The following is a 17,334-nucleotide window of genomic DNA, read 5'->3' as shown; positions in this document are numbered from 1 at the left end:
GTTTTTTAAGCTGTCTTAAACCTGGCAAGAAATCTTTTCTTATTGATTAAAATAAACTAAAAAATTACCTTCTCTTACCAACCACATTAACCAAAGGACTCTTTTAAGATTGCTACTATGAGATTACTCTTCATTGAAGAGCTGTCTTTGTTTTGTGGACCCCAATATTGTTCTTGAGGTTTCACTGTAAGGTGTTGCTTGGGACTTCTGATCTGGACAAGAGCAAGAGACTCATTCTTGGGTACGGGATGTCCCTTTGATGTTCTTTCATTTATTTCCTTCCTTTACTTCTATTTTGGTTAAACACATTTGTGCATTTTTTCTGCTTGGTATTTTTTCACTCCACCCTTGGTAGAGAAAGCAGCACCTATCGGTTTTTCCTCAAGCACTTACATTGTAAGCAGATAAATGTGGATGTAGGCACTGAGACTCAGAAGGACAATTTACCCCACAGTTTTGCAACAGATAATTGAAAGAGTTGGATGTTGTAGCGGGGGCTCCTGACTCTCCACCTGATGATCTGTTTTGTATTATGCTCTTATGGGCAGGATTCCCTCCCTTTTTACTGGAGGGAGTCTGCCTTTGAAATGGAATTGTCATAGATGGATTCAATTTCCTGAGGATAGCTGGAATGTAAAGGATACTGAGACCGTGCTTCAAAGATGTTTGCAAGGAGGGAGTTAGTGATTCTCCATGATAAAATTTGGCCAGGACACTGTGACATTCACTTGGTCTTCACAAACTCCATTGGATGAGTTGTCCTTAGTCAAGCTAGCTGCTGAATAATTCTCCTGCAGAACCCTTTCTGACATTGTGTTACACCTGATTTTTCCCTAGAAACCTGCCCTCTAAGCAGTAACACAGATCTTTCAGCCTGGAGCAGACAAAGGCTTCTAGTGGTCTTGTAGATTCAAACCAATGTTTTTCTTGATAGTCTTTCTAGTCTCCCTGACTTCCCCATCAGGAAGAGCTTTTCCTTGGTTTCCTGATCCTGGGTGACCAATTAGGACCCAGAACTGATAGGAAACTTCCCATGGGAGCAGGTGTGAGCTCAGCTGCTGACCCCCACTCTGCTTCATACTGCCCTCATTGGTTCTTTAAGGCAAATTCACCCCAATCCTGATTTAAAACACCAAAGGTTTAAGAATTATACCAGCACCACAGTGCTGCATTCATAGTGGGTATCCACAGGGTCTGCTAAGTGCCTACAGCCTATTGCTGACATGTTTTCCCATGTTCTCTCCCAGGATGTGTGCAGTGAGTGCCCTCCTGGCCCACCAGGACTGCCAGGCATCCCAGGTTTCAAAGGGGATAAAGGTCTCCGAGGACCACCAGGGAGAGATGGCCAGGATGGGAAAATGGTAAGAGAGCTGAGGGAGTCACCATGCCTGGATCTGCTGGGACCTTGTTTTTCTATTAATATACTTGATGGTTTCTCTATAATATGATTAATTTACTTTTCATCAACAACCTGCTGAATCCTTTTTAGAGGCCTGTGGAGTAAATGAACTAAACTAGTGTTTACCTTTACCTCTTGTGCACTGCAGGGGATTGCTGGTCCCAGAGGTCCTCCAGGCCCACCTGGGCTCGATGGCCCAAAGGTTGGTTGGTTTTCTTCACTTGTCTCATGAAAGCTTATTTGTGACTAATTAGTCACACTAACTATTTTGGGAACAGGTAACCCAAAGAAGTTGTGAATGCCCCATCTCTGGTAACGTTAAAGGCTAAGTTGGATGGGGTTTTGAACAGCTTGGTTTAGTGGAAGGTGTCCTTGCCCATGGCATAAGGGATTGGTTCACTTTAGTGGTGTCTTCTGCCATCCCTTTGTTCACACACAGACAGGCAGACACATCTAAAGGGTCTGATTCTTGGTGTTGAATTTCATTACATTAATGGATAGATTTGAGAGTAAGTTTCAACTCACATTAGGTGAGAAACAAATTAAAGCCCTAGCAGTAGCCACCATGCATGTTCCTCTCCTTTTTGAATCTTATGACCCGGAATCACTTAAGTTAAGGCTGCAAAGAGCTGCTGGGCTCCAAACACACCATCTGCCCTGGTCGTCTTACCCAACAACTCCAAGAATTTCCTGAAAAGTTATACAGGAAAAACTTCTTTTAGCTATATGGTGCTGCTTCATGGTCTAGGACATTGGTGAACATAAAACTTCCGTTGTTTGAAGTATTCCAATAATGTCACATTTCAAGCATTTCTCATAAAGTGAGCTGTCACCTTGCAGTGGAAGACCCAAATTGCTCTGCACTTTTGACTCTGTGTTGTATTGTCCTTACTAGCATCATCCAAGCTCTTAGGTCCTGCTCTGAAAGACGAGCAGTAGAACTGCAGCTCTTTGCTCATGAGCAGCTTCAGTCATTCTGGCCATATGAATTAGAGCTCTTTTATTAATAAATAGCAACCCTCTTTATCCCTTTTGTCTCCTGGCTCTCATGTAGCAAACTAGTGTATTGTTTCCATGGCCAGCATTTCATTATTGCTCTGTGCATTGTTCACACCTTGTTCACCTTTACCTCAGTAATTTTCACTGCCTTGTCACACTGTGAGCACTGGTAATGCAGACATGCACATTTGAGTCAGTTGTCTCTGCCATTGTCTCTAGAACAGAAAGAGAAAGAGGGGAGCACTTTCTGGGTGTGAATTTTCTGGCCCCTTAGAAGTGCTGGTTTTATTGCTGTTGTCCCATAAGGGTGTGGGCACCTTTGTTGGACCAGATATTCTTTATCAAGATGTGATTTAGTGAAGTGCCTAATAACCTGCCTGGTCTTTAAGGATGTGTAAATTCCTCTTTATGCCTATGACAATAAAACATTAAAAACCAGCTATGCTGGCTCTGCTGAGAGGCCATTTTCCACATATATTCCTGGCTCCAGCACTGGTAGCGAAAGTCTAGAGAAGAATTTAAGAGGAGGGCAAGGAGGGCTCAGTCCTGATTCTTGAGTTTTATTCTTGAATGTCCAAGTGCTTTATGAGAGAGGTCAAAAAGCTGTCACAACATTGAATCTCATTGACTTTCACTGGCTCTTTTTTTATTACCAGGGTGCTAAAGGAGACCGTGGCATGACTGGGGAAGTAGGAGAAAAAGGTGAACAGGTAAAAACAGAGTGTGCTTTCCAGCAGTGCTGTCATTGTGATTGGTCCTTCATCAGTAACTCCTGTGATGCCTGTACAAGAGCACCCTTCTCAGAGGCAGAGGAGGAAGATGGGAGCTCTTCATCACTGACAAACCACAAATGGGCTCTGTCAAAGAGTGGAACCATAGCAATCCTCCACAGATTCCATCCTCATCTCCAATAAAAACCTCCCAGTACCATCTGTTTCTTCATCTCAGGACTGAATGCATTAAATTCTCTACATTACCTAACCCTTACTCATTTCCTTCCATAATCCCTAGGTGATTTCCAGGAGTTCAGGTGTCTTTGTAGTTAAAAAGCCAGTGTGTCTATTTGTCTTAGATGATAAATGTAAGGAGGACCTCTTTTAGGAGGGACTGAAATGCCACAGGAAAGATGAGAATGGTTTAAATTAGAGTAAACTTTTATAGTTAATTTTGCCAAGAGCTGAGTCACTGGTTTAAGGTGCAAATCAGCACCTCTTCAATGTCATTTTTAGGACATTTTAAGCAGGCTTGGTTTCCCAACTGACCTCCTGTCTTGTGCAATTCCACAGTATCTGCTCTCATCTGCCATTAGCACAGACTAAAATATGCATGGCAAGAAGTGCACCTGAAATTTAACTGTGTTATTTTTGAAATGCATGCTTTGAAAACCAAGGTTTCACTATAAAAAGCCTTTATTCCCTTATAACCAGTTCTCTGTGAATTGACTCATTTTGATGTTACTTCACAAAAATCACCAGTTAACTTTTATAAAAGTAGATATGTGACTCATGCATAAATAAAGTCTTTGATTTCATTCTGCAGGGCCACCCTGGAATGCCTGGCTTCTCAGGGGCTCCTGGAAACCCTGGTCCACCTGTAAGTTCCTCTGTTGCAAAGATGGTCCTGTAGTTTCTTGCTGATAATGGGTGTTGCAAGCTCCATGTGGTGCAAAGGACCGTTCCCATCTGTCAGGGCAGTGAATTTGCATTTTCCAGTGGGTTTCTAATGATCCCCTGAGTGTGATAGAGTTCCCCACTCATGGTAATTGCTATTTAATACATTGGCCACTTTCCATTGATTGCTTCAATTCATTCTGTAAATTGTTGCTAAGCTTCACTTACTCTCTTTATACAACACAAAGATGATGATGAAAACTCTTCCATAGGGACTATTTAGTACATGTACAGGTGCTTTCCTGTATGTGGGGTAAGTTGTTAGTCTAGAACTAGCAGATCTAAGAGCATTTTAGTTCTCAGTTTTGCACAGTGGTATGAGACTGGATTTTCTCTTATTTTCATGTTGTGTGAGTTACTTTTGAATTAAAAGGCCTTTTACGTGTCCTTCTCCATCACAGTCCTCATTCTTAGATTCTGCTCTCTCCATGAATAAAATTATGCTACTTTGTATTTAAAAAGGGGTGATAGTGCAGGATCAGGGCTGAGATCACTTGGTTCTCCTGCTGGCTCTCCTGTCTTACTCCCTTCAAGTTTGGGGGTTTTTTTCCTGAGTCAAGGACTTTTCTCTCCAAACCACCTTTCATTGCCCAGAGTCATCACAGCTCATATTGCTGCTTACAGTGCAGTTTGGCTCTGCTGTGCTGAGGGTGTGCCACCTTCATCTGTTCTGGGGATCAGCACAGCCTGAATTCGCATTGTACTGACTAAATGACAGGACATAACTAGAAAGGTGGAATTAGATTAAAATTCTATATTCAGTGCCTAAAGGATGTTGGGTGCTTTGCTGCTGTGACAGCACATGAACTTGCTTGGTGGGTGATTGGGTGATTTGAGCTCCCATGAGACTTATTTTAGGAGAAGTTAATAGCAGACACATTTGCTCTGTCTCTATTAACCTAATACTGCTACAACTACAGAGCTGAACCAGAGGGATTAAAACACTTTAAATTGTCCTGTGAGACCTCCTGAACAGACTCACAGCCAAAGGAAAAGTAAAACTGAGCCTGTCAAAACAGAGCAAAATGTGATGTCCCCTCTGCAATTTTGTTCTTCAGCTTTTGCTGACTTTTCCCTCTGTCTGCATTGACTTGTGGCTCCAGGAGTTTGCCTGCCACAGTGTGTGCTTCATAATTTCTGTTCTACCATAATTGCTGTTCTTCAGAGTTATTTTTGTCATGATTGGATTTTTTCCTATTTGTCCCCTGTTTTAAGAAGGAAGAGCCAAGACCAAACTCAAATATGTGACTGTTTCTGGCCTTGGAGGCTGATTGAGTGCAGAGGTTGGCACTGCTTTTCAGTGATGAATGAAGAAATGGAATAAAATGTTAAGCTGAGTGATTAAAGAAAGCTCCAGAGTTGCCAGCTATGGTAGGGAATGTGTTGAATAACATAAAAAATGCATTAATCATTCACGTTGCTTCTGCTTTATTTTGTTTAGGGATCAGATGGGGCACCAGGACCAATAGGACCAGCAGGAAACCCAGGAGACATGGTAAGCTCTGAGCTGTGTGCTTGACTGCTGGCTTCACCTAGGTTTAGGTCTGTGAAGTAAAGCTGAGCTGGCATCCATGTAAAGTCCTTTGAAAGCTCCCTAAAATAAGCAGCCTGCAAGTAGAACCTCCACAAATAACCACAGATTACTGTTTTAGCCCTTTTTTTACTCACCAAATGACATTCCAATTTACCCAGAGGATGGTCCAGGCCATGAGACCTTTGTGGAGGTTTTTGTACCTCTTGTCTGTCCTTGCTATTAGCTGCCAGAACAGGATTCCTAAATCTGTTAAATGCTTCATGACCTAAGGCTAATACCTGAACTCTGTGTGGGGATTATCAAAATATAACCAGCAACCTGTTAGAGGATGTCACAGACTGCTGAGATGCTGGAGCCTGGCACTATTTCCTGGCACCACAAAAAATACCAGAACAGGTATAACTTTTGAGAACCCCATGAAGAATTTTGGAATTGCTGTTTCATTTTAAGGGTTTTCAGTTGCTACTTTATGATAGTGTGTCAGAAAACCCTGGGAGAGTCAGGTGATCTGATTGATGCTAACTTCAGTTTGAAAAGTTGAAAATGAGCCTTCCCTGAAGAATACTCCCTATTGAGTTGGAACAGTTTAAAACTGTGTAATTCCATTACGAATTTCTAGAGCAAGGTTTCCTAAGGGAGAGGGTGCCTTTTGCAGAGCCATTTCACAACCTGAACTTCATCATAAGTAAACAGTGATGGTCCTTCTGATGGCTGTTATGAAATCAGTGAGCATTCTCAGAGAGGCCAGAGAATAAATGAACAGGCTGGCTGAAATTCCATTTCAAATGGGTGATAAGATTGTGATACTGTCCAATCCTGTCAGGTAAGGGGATTTTTTGGGATGGTCAGCAAGGTACTTCTGGCAACTACTCATTTAAAAGGTAGGTATTTATAAAATACACATCTGCTTCCTTGCAGGCCACCCCATCCAGGAAGTTAAGGATGAAATATTATATATAATTAAGCTTCAGAAAAAAAAATATTCTGAGTGATTTCACAGGTTTCTCAGTTTGTAAGAACTCAATGATAATTGTGAATTTTTAATGTGTAAAGAGAGCCATCCATTCTAAACTGGAAGGAGTTCAGGAAAACCTCATGGACTGTGTGACATGGGCTACAAGACCACCTTCTCACAGTTGTCCCCTGTCAGACTCTACATGTGATAAATCTTCATCTTCATCTGATAGACGCCTCTGAGGAGCTCGCCTGAGCCTCAGTGTTTGTTCTTTCTTTCCAGGGCAAAGATGGTCCCCCCGGTCCACAGGGCCCACCAGGGCTGCCTGGACTTCCAGTGAGTGTGATTAAGCTCCTTCTAATTCAGTACATTAAATTATTCATGCACACATAGGTATGTAAAACAAAGAGGTGACACTCTGAGGTGCTTGGGGAGCCAGGTGTGGTCTGTAGCAGTGTCTGTCATGCTGATGCAATGTCCTTCTTCCAGGACAGTATTTGTTTTTTTCCAGGATCTGTATTTGATCACTTTAAAGCAAAGTGTTAATAACAATGTGAATCAGGACTGTTCATTGCCTGTCTTCTCTCAGGAAGAAATACTTTTATACAGAGCACAGAAATCAAGTTATAACTCCAGTGTAAGGGCACAGGGATTCATAGACTGGGACATTGACTTTATCTGAATTTAGTCAAAATGATTCCTTTGCAGTGACTCAGGTTCAAGTGCACCTTGGGCATAGACTCATCTCTCCTGAAAAATGTAACAGTACAACATTTTAGGATTATTTTAATCTGCCGTAAGGATAGAGCCAGAGATAATTCTACTGTAAAGTAGCCTACCTGAAGATAATGGCATTATAATGATTTATAACAGTTGGTTTTAGAATCCTGATTTATGGTTGTTGGCCTGCTCACCTTGCTGGAAAGGGAAATATTGCCATATTGGAAAGGGGAAGAGGTTATGCCGTTACAGGGTGTAACAGGGAGAGGTTTATGGCCGAGCTATAGAAGTAGGGAGGTTTTTGGAGATTTAGGCAAACACAAGCATGTCATGATGAGCAGACTTCTCACACTGACAAAACCCCCACCAATCATCCTTGTCAATTTTATCCTGTTTTGCATTTCATTTTACAGGGCATTGCTGGGAACGATGGCAAAGATGGCAAACCAGGATCTCTGGGGGAGCCGGTAATGTAATTTAAAACTGTTTTGCTCAGTCAATCAGAAGCTGCATCCAGTTGTTGTTTTTGAAGCTGCCTATCTATGGACTCCTTAGGGGGAACAAGGAGCCTGTTTGCACATCTGCTTTTAACACCAGAAGAACTGTATTGTCTTGAGCGATTTATAGGCATGACACATGAGCAATCTTGAAAAGAAACTGTGTTCTTTTACTTTTACAACTACCATAAATACACTAAAAGTTAGTGACTCCACTTTTACAGCTGTCTTAAACACTGCAGAGAAAGAAGGTTGTCTTGTAACATTAAGCCTAGTGATCCATCCTTTGATAGAAGTTTATGGGGCATAAAAAGTTTAGAGGAGGAGTCTTTAAAGAAGGTTTTTTTCTGGATTGCTCTGAAACAGTTCTGTAGCCCAGAATTAGAGGATTTATATTTGATTTTCTGTACTTAGTCTATACTTGCATTTGCTGAGGGAAAAAAGCTGAGCCATTAAGTTGTTAGCTAAAAGGCAATGTTAGTAAATTTGGCAGTGAATGTTATTTCTTGCAGCTCTGTGTGTTACATGAAGAATGTGCTTCAAGTATCAGGCATTGCCAGCCTCTTCCTGTGACTTGCCTAATGGGACTTAGTGGTTCTGGGAACAGCCAAGTTCCCAGGCATTAGGACAACTGCTAAGTAGAGGAGTGCTTGTCACAGAAGCTGCAGATAGTTTGTGTTTGCACCAAACCATCCCATTTCTAAGTGCAGATGCTGATTTTGCATGTGCTGATTGGTGCAGCTCTGACCCTGCAAACGTGCACCAGTACAGAGCTGTAAGGTGCCTCAGGACCTCAGAGTGCAGATGACAGTGCAGCTCGAGGTGTGTTTGGGAATGTCTGTCCCTGCTGTTCTCCCTGCAGACTCAGATTCTGCTGGACAAACCCTGGGCACCCAGTTCTCAGTGATGCTGTGTGTCTAAGGGAGGGTACTGGGAGGTTTCCAACAGCAGTGAGGTGGACCAGGGGCTCTCTCTAACACAAGCATTATTGTTTCCCACAGGGAAAGCCTGGAGAACAAGGGCTTCCAGGCCGGGAGGGTGCCAGAGGATTGCCGGTGGGTGCTGCTCTGAGGGGTTCCACCCACTCAACCCCCTGTACTGTAGTCAGGGAGCATTTCTTGGGCACATGAGGTTCTTTACTGATGCAAACATATCACCAGTCCTGACATTGTGACTAAACAAAATATATAAATAAGCAACAACAATAGGACACTGACTGAATACTGAATACTTCTGAATACTTCACATTGGAGAACAGTAAATCCCTAATCTAGAAATTAAAGCATGTAAGCTCATGACACCCCTCAAGCAGAAGTCACAACTGTAGCCCTTGTGTTCTGTTACAGGTCCTCTGAAAGAGTGGGGACAGTAAAATTTAGGGTTAAATAACGTATTGGCTGGACACACCAGGGATACACAGAGCACAGCCTTGGTTTTACAGCTTAAGGAGCCATGGAAAACTTTTCCTGTGATGTGGCCCTGCTTAATTACTCCCTGGGTCACAGCTGTTCCATGCTGATCAGTCCCCAGTAACTTTTGGCAAAACTAGAAAGGTTATTAAATGAACATTCAAGCTAGAGTTTTCTTAGTCTTTCCTGAATCAGGGTGATAGATAATTATTGATTTCATTCCCTTGTGTAGGGTTTCAAAGGACAGAGAGGAGATACAGGTCCCCCAGGTCCCCGGGTAAGTAACAGGTACCTCATGCACAATCTTTTGGAGAAAGATTGTGGGAATTGAAATTGCCTTTTCTGAGGCAGTAGGTAAAAATGATGACAGTGTTTCATGTGGCTGATGACAGTGTTTTCAACTATGGGCCACATCTATGGCATAGAAATGACAGCAGCTGTCTTCATTCCCTCTGCTGATCTTCTGATTCCAGGAAAGGTGAGGCAGCTGGTAGAGCTGAATCCTCTGACACTCCCTTTGAGATACTCCTTTATGAGTAAGTCTCAAGGATGCCTCCATACCACATCCTTCTGGTAAAAATGCTGGCAAAGTGAGGACCCGTACTGCACTTGTTGGACAAGTGCTAGCTCTCCTCCACAAATGCTGAAGAAGTGCAAAATAAGTTCAAGTACAAAACTTACAGAAAAGTGAATAGAAATGTCTCTTTGACTTAGCTTCCTGTGGGTCATAAAACCCAAACCTCAAGTCCTGCATGAAAAGTTGTTCTCCACTCTGTTTGGAGCTCCTTGGTCTAAAAGGGAGAACACAAATGATGGATGTTCTTCTACCTAATTCTGCCTTTTTTACAGGGAAATAAAATTCTCTGCTTTCAGAAGCTTATGTGAAAAATCCAGTGCTGGAGATCCTCATCTCTTCCTCATTATGATAGCTTCTGTATCATGAATGTGTTGGTGGTTTTCAGTGCCAGCAGTAGCAGAAGCAAATAATTTGCTGGAAAGCAGAGCACTGCCTTGTGCATCACTTACAGGAGATGTTTCTGAGTTATTTTTATAAGCTGCATGTCATATAAGATGAACGAGGCTCGGTTGGCTTTAAAAAAATTTTCACTGAGCTCAGTCACACATTGCAGAAACCCCATACCACTTACAGTGGTGATACTGGTCTGAATTTGACCTTGAGCTGATCTCTTCCCTTTTTGCTGAATTGCAGGGGGAGCCAGGTGTGACAGGTCCTGCTGGTCGTGAGGGGCCACCAGGGAAGGATGTAAGTGCACCATTTTGAGCAGAAATTAATCTCCTTCTCCCTGACAAATGAAAATTTTAATTCACAGTGACCCTGACCTGAAACAGCTGCACAAACTCCAATAAAGGGTGAATTACTGCAGGGAAAGATTTGTGCAAAGATCATTAGGGGAAACAAAGAATTAGAGGGCCTTTGTCACTGCTCAGCTGCTTGCACTAAGGTGTCAGATATATCTTTGGATAAGCAGAGAAATCAGCATTGTGTGAAACCCAGGCTGTGCTTGGTAGCCATGGACCTGTCTTCTGGCACCCATCTCTGAGCAGAGCTTTGCTCTGCAGGTCCCACCAGGCCAGGCTCTGTCACGCTTCCTCTGCCACAGCTGTACCTGACTGACTCTGTTGCTCCACTGAAGTCTGGGAAATACCTATGGAATAAGTTGCTGCTGCTCAGAGGAAAGAAAGATGGAACAAACATTTCCTCTACCATGACTAGTGTCAAGGGCAGTCATATAAGAAAGTCCTGGGAGGGAGCAGCTGACGTGGGATCCTGCAGCAGCAGCTGAGCAATGTTCCAAGCAGCTGATGTGCCACTGCCATGGGACCTGGAGAAATGGCTTCTCATTTGCACCCCTTTGTGTCACTGGAAACTGGTGCGCTGAAAATGGTACCTTACAAAGCAAAATGTAGGGCAGACCAAAAGGAACCCCTCAGAGGAGATGGAGGGAGCTCTGAAGCCTCCCTGCAGAGAGAATAGTCTTGTCAAATCTTGAGAAATTTCAGAGAATCTCTGTCCTTAAGAAATACAGCTTTAAGATAATCTGATAATAACCTGATAGAAATGGTTTCTGCCTGTAATCAGGTTGCATTTAATGTTAGGTGTTTAAAATTCAAAGGGTTGATCTTCCTCATAAATAACTAAAAAGGGGCAGTGAGATTCCTTTAATCCTGTTTTCCCTAATATGTGAACAGTGTAATTTAGCAGGAACCTTTTAAAATGTTTGTTCACTTGCCTCTGTGTCAGATCTTTCTCACTCACCAGAATACTTTTCTTCCTTTCAGGGTGATCCTGGTCCCATAGGACCCCAGGGCCCTCGAGGACTCCGAGGGCAGCCGGTGAGTTCTCTCTCCTGACAAGCCATTTCTAGAGGTCCATAATAGTTTACAGAATGGTTTGGATTGGAAGGAACATTAGAGATAATGTTGTTCTAACCCCCTCCCCTTTAAAGGGATGCCACCCACTAGAGCAGATTGCTCAGAGCCCCATCCAGCCTGGCTTTGAAAACTTCAGGGATGGGGCATTGTGTGTGGTGGGAATGTTCTGCAGTCCAGAACTCTAGCTTGAAATAAGAGAGTTTAGGAAGATTCAGATAATGTTTGATTAAAACACTTCGCAGAAAGACAAATAAGAATATTATTGCTAGAAACTGATGAAGACTTACAATACTGCGAGGGACTGATGGTTGCTGACTCAGTGGGAAGAACAGTTCAGTGGATTCTGTCAGGATGCAGAGTCAGAAATACTCATATTTCAGTCCTGCCTCTGGGATCCTACTCACTTCTTACATGATCTCAGTTTTCAAAGGTGGACACTCACTGTGGGTGCCCAGGCTGAGTTTTGTGGGGTCCAGTTGTGATACTATTCACCTATACTGTTTTATTACAGCTTCAGTGGAGAAATAGAAATCTACTTGACATTTCAAAAAGTCTCATTTGAGATGGCTCAGAAATTACTTTTATTAATTTCACAGGGTTTAAAATTCTGTCTTAGAAATTAATCCTTATCAAATCTGAATTGATATCTCTGTTGCTGAACCAAGGCACATCTTTAGTGTGTTGCAATGAGTGAGTTCCTTTCCTTCTTGGAAGACCTGGTAGTGAAACAGATTCCACAGCATGATCAGGGGGAGAAAATGCTGACTCAGCAATGCCAGGAGTTGGAGCAGCAGGTCCCTCCAAGCAGGGGGGGTTGGAGTTTAGATTAGACTGCAAGAACATAAGGAGATCTCCTGTGTCTACCTCATAATTTATCTCGTTACTCCTGTACTGCTGTCATCACTCACTATCGTGTCATGCCCCTGCACAACACTAGCAGTGAGTAAAAATACTTGAAGAGATAGAAATTATCATAACTACAGGCCACATTCTTCTTTGCAGAAGAGTTACTTGTATGTTGTTCTTCCTTCTCTTTGTTATTTATCTAAAAAGGAGTGTGAGGCATGATTTTGAATATTGACAGTACAAGGGCTGGTCTTTATGGTCAACTCCAATGAAGGGAGAGACTCTGAATGTTGAGTTGAGAGAAAAGGAGTGTAAAACTTAATCTCACCAAACTTTGTGTATGATGAGCTCAGCTGCTTTCTCAAGGAACAGTGAGAAACAGGTCCTTTTATAGGATTATTTGGCTCATTCTGAATTGTCTGGTATTAGGTAACTATCAAGTGTTAGAACAAGTGTTTCTTTCCATTCCCGAAAAAAGGGGAAGCCTGAGATGATTTAAAAGAGTCTTGTCTGAACAGTGGTGACCTGGAGCAGCCAGAGGAGGTGGCTCCATCCACCCAGAAGGATGCTGCATATGATAAGGACAGGGGTTCAGGGAAGAAGGAGAAGAAGTGCTGGTTTGGTCCTCCTCCAACCAATTGATTTGGGTCCACATACTGATTTTTTTCTTGAGATCAGCCATGCAGTCAGGGATGCAGAAGCTGTGAGGTCAGTTGGAAATAAGATACTTCACACTCTGTCAGGAGAGGAGACTGAACAATGCTAAAGAAATCCCTGCTGGTGTAGGTGAAGCTGAATACTTCTAGTTTCAGGATGCATTACATCACTAACCTTTTTTCTTTTGACACAGGGCAAAAATGGAGTGCCTGGATCTGCAGGAGAACCTGGCCCAGCTGGTATCCCAGTAAGTACCACAAATGCAGACTGCTGCAGCCAGGAGAGGTGACTGATGAAATGTAGGTGGAGTGGATTAGTGTAGCTGGTTACCATCCCTAAGGTTACCATGTCTGAAGATGGGTGATCTGAAAATCAGTAGCTGGCCACAATTTTGAAGGGTGTTTGGCTACGTTCCTGGAATTTAGATGCTAGCTGGGTCATCACTTTTCCCAGTGAAAGTTAAGTGTTCACAGCAAATGGAAATGATTGATTGCCTAGCATGGAAAAAAGATTGGCATGCCTCATCTTCACCAGTAGATTTAATTTTGCCAAGCAGAGAGCATGCAGCCAGCAGAGAGTTGTCACAAGGAAGGAGAGGGCCTCGGGGAGTTGGCTGGCTGCCATTGAGGAATACTGGTAGCAGAAAAATCCTCACAGGCACTTGAGGGAAGAGCAGACAGTGGGCAGTAAACCAGGATCAGGAAGCATAATGAAACTCCCCTGAGGCCATCCTGTGAGGAAGAACAGCTTGGAAATGAAGAGCTGTAAGAAGGACGGTGGTTTGGGGTTTTTTTTGTGTGTGTTTTTTTCCTCTGTTCTGCTGCTGAAAATTGTCCAGAATTCAGCAAATCCATGCAAACATTCCTTTGTGCCCAGTAGCATCTATCACAATGCAGAGCTCTTCCCTCTCTTTGCCCATAGAGACAGTACAGCTTGCTGGACTGTGGGATTAACAGGACAACAAAGGCACAGCAGAGGAATGTGAAAAGCTGCAGCAGGACTTCACTCTTTTTGACCCTTGCAAAGTCATAAAGCCACCCCAGCCTTGCCACAGACTTGTGCCTTGGTCAGGCATCTACAGGGATGTCTCAGAGAAGCAAATACCACAGAATCACAGAATCACCAGGTTGGAAGAGATCTACAAGATCATTGACTCCAACCCATGCCCTAACACCTCAACTAAAACATGGCATGAAGTGCCACATCCAGTCTTTTTTTAAACACATGCAGGGATGGTGACTCCAGCCCCTCTCTGACCAGACAATTCCAGTACTTTATCACTCCTTCCATAAAATAATTTTTCCTTATATCCAACCTATATTTATTTCCCTTGGCGCAGCTTAAGACTGTGTCCTCTGGTTCTGTCAGTTGCTGCCTGGAGAAAGAGGCCAACCCCTTTCAGGAAGTCGGTTGCAGACTAGAACCACCTTTCAGGAAGTTGTAGAGAGTGATAAGGTCACCTCTGAGTCTCCTTTTCTCCAGGCTAAACACCCCCAGCTCCCTCAGTTGTTCCTCACAGGATTTGTGTCCCAAGCCCCTGACCAGCCTTGTTGCCCTTCTCTGGATGTGCTCAAGCATCTCAACATCCTTCATAAACTGAGGGACCACATCTGGACACCCCGTTATGTGTGGCGAGGTGGGACAGGGTGCTGCAGTCTGAATCAAAGAACAAGTGCCACAGGCTTTTTGTCCTTGACATAACCTCTTCTTACCTTCCTGAGACTGCTGCCATTGCTTCTTGCCCTATGGATCCTTGCTCTTGCCTTTTCAAACTTATTTTCTTCTTTTTGTTACACCTAGCCCTGTTCCCAATTCCTATCACTGCTTTTTTACCTTCTGGGTCTTTATCAGGTCACTGTGGCTTTGGGATGCCTCGTGAATGCCAAGTGGGAATTATTATTTTAATCATCATTAAGTTATCACAGTACCTATATGATGTGACCCAGGGACTCAGAGGCAGCTTCCTGCACAAACAGCACCACAGCAGTCTTTGCTCCACAGGATTTAGAGTCCAAAAATAACATAGGAGATTGAAAAAGGATAAAGTCAGATGGATGAGGAAGGGGAAATGATAAGACTGTTGGTCAGCAGAACAGACAGTCATCTCATCATTATCATTCTCTGTCATTAAAATGAATCCTCTCCTTTTCATAAAGGTTATTATGGGAAGTGTCTCCTTGTGCTGTACATTAATCCATTTATTTTGAAATGCACTAATTTCCTTCACAGTGTGGCATGACAAGCCAATATTTTATATTTCTATTTTGAAAGAAAGGTAAGGAAGGTTATCATGCCAATAAAGATTTTTTTCCACCTTCACCATTGCTGACTTGAAATCACAACGTAAAACCTGCCAGGAGCCTTCTCCTTTTGCATTTGCTGTTTGACAGTGCCCATCACAGTTCACACTTGCTCATGCTTAAGCCCACATACAGCAACACAATCCAGCCCCTGAAATCTTCAGGGCAAGTTACACACCCCAAATCCATGTGCTTTGTGCCTGACAGGCTCATTGGTGCTCATTTTGCATGAGTTTTACTCTAAGAAGGGCTGTGTTCTGAACCAAAAAAGTAGGGGACAAAGTTCTGGAAGTAAAGGTTAAACTAAGAGTTAAAACCACATCAGAAATGTGCATGAGACAGTTCTGTATCATGAACTGTCATTTCAACTGCCCTGATTTGCAAGGAAAAAGGGACAGTTTGACAGAATATCACAAGAGATAAGTGAAAGAGACATAAATTGAACCTGGAAATAAAGGAAAAGGAGAAGCTCCGTAGCTGTTGGTTGTATTCTTGGATTTGAGTAGTATGACCACCTGCAATGTTTCCCAGTCATCACCCATCACAGCATTTCCACTCTCAAAACCCCCTTATAAACCATGTGACACCACAACACCCCTGGAACACACCTCCTGCCCCTGCCATAATTGTGCCTTTTCATTTTCTCCCAGGGACCCTGCAGAACTTATTAATAAGCAACCATGGTGCCTGAAACCTGTTTTTTTAAAATACTTTGTTCTTCCTTGTCAGTTTAGGGAGTCCTGCTGCTAAAATGAAATTTCCCAGTTCCAATGTATGTGTAAATGAATGCTCTGGGAAAGAGGTGTTGGGGAAAGGTGTGCTAGTGTCTGTCTCATTTCTGTCCTAAGGGTCCCAAAGGAAATAAAGGAGAAACAGGCAGTCCAGGACTCCCTGGCTTTATAGGACCCCGAGGACCACCTGTAAGTATGTCTGGGGATGGATTAGATCTTCTCTTTACCTGCCTTTAAAGGTTAGACAGGAAGATGGGACATGGTCACCTTCAGTTAGGTTAAAAAAAAAAAAAAAAGCATAAGCAGGATATCTAACAAATCCAGAAGCCATATAATTTTACTTCCAAAGGAAACTGGACTGCAAAAATAGCATTTTTTATATGGATGAGCAACCATAATCTCATGTATGGAACTGGTACCTGCCAGTCAGCCCTGATAATGTGTGCATTAATCAGACTGTTTCAATAGTCTTCTTAATATGGGGTATTTAAGTTTTCAGACTACACCTCTGCATGAACCTTAGATGGGCTAAATGGGGAAATTGTGAGTGCTGATAATAATACAGGTATTTCTGATATTTGCTGTTCTGAGGGAAATTCCTTTGTTGCCAGCAACAGAGGTACATTGCAATTAAAACATTCATATATCTCCCAAAGTGATCTAAAATAATAAGTAATAAACCTATACCCATGACACAGCCTCAGAATCCAATATCTTTAGACCTTGCAAGGTGAGTAAAAGATGTTAAATTCCACTGGAAGGATGGAAAAAGTAAATGCTAGGTAATTTTTTTATTTCTAGATTTGTTTTGACAAAAAATGATAATTTAAAAGATTTTTGTGTGTCTCTAGCAGAGCTGACTCTTCCACAGGATGGTTCTTTTTTTTTTTTTCCTTCTATATTTTTTTATATTTAATTTTATAATTTGAAGGGGAGCTTTTGGATGCAAAGAAAAGGAAGAAATACTTCTCTGGGCAATTAATTTTAAGCAGCAAACACAGTGACCATTTAAAACTGAAGTGGGCCTAAGGAAAACTCAAGTGAGTTTAATGCAGCCTTATTTGGATCACACATTTCTTACTAGTTCCATTTTTCATGGAGATGTGTATGGATGTTGATACAGCTGAAGATATTATGTTTCCAGAGGAAAATATCATGTTATAGATATGATCATGTGTGTTGGCTGCAAACAAATTTAGAAAGATTATTTTTTCTATACATGA

General features: G+C 42.5%; 1 protein-coding gene across 1 annotated transcript in view; it reads left to right on the top strand.

Moving 5' to 3' along the window:
- COL22A1 (collagen type XXII alpha 1 chain) overlaps positions 1-17,334 on the top strand; it is a 221,117-nt gene that overhangs the window by 188,128 nt on the left and 15,655 nt on the right. Inside the window, exons 45-57 of the mRNA XM_059867554.1 lie at positions 1,248-1,361; positions 1,548-1,601; positions 3,055-3,108; positions 3,938-3,991; positions 5,510-5,563; positions 6,840-6,893; positions 7,691-7,744; positions 8,776-8,829; positions 9,416-9,460; positions 10,394-10,447; positions 11,485-11,538; positions 13,274-13,327; positions 16,229-16,300. Coding sequence (XP_059723537.1) covers positions 1,248-1,361; positions 1,548-1,601; positions 3,055-3,108; positions 3,938-3,991; positions 5,510-5,563; positions 6,840-6,893; positions 7,691-7,744; positions 8,776-8,829; positions 9,416-9,460; positions 10,394-10,447; positions 11,485-11,538; positions 13,274-13,327; positions 16,229-16,300 — 771 coding nt within the window. The remainder of the gene's footprint in view (positions 1-1,247; positions 1,362-1,547; positions 1,602-3,054; positions 3,109-3,937; positions 3,992-5,509; positions 5,564-6,839; positions 6,894-7,690; positions 7,745-8,775; positions 8,830-9,415; positions 9,461-10,393; positions 10,448-11,484; positions 11,539-13,273; positions 13,328-16,228; positions 16,301-17,334) is intronic.

This window comes from Haemorhous mexicanus, chromosome 1 (genome assembly GCF_027477595.1).
Source record: "Haemorhous mexicanus isolate bHaeMex1 chromosome 1, bHaeMex1.pri, whole genome shotgun sequence".
In the NCBI taxonomy this organism is placed as follows: Eukaryota; Metazoa; Chordata; class Aves; order Passeriformes; family Fringillidae; genus Haemorhous; species Haemorhous mexicanus.
The sequence above is the reverse complement of the archived record's forward strand: the minus strand, read 5'-3'. Positions and strand labels throughout refer to the sequence as shown.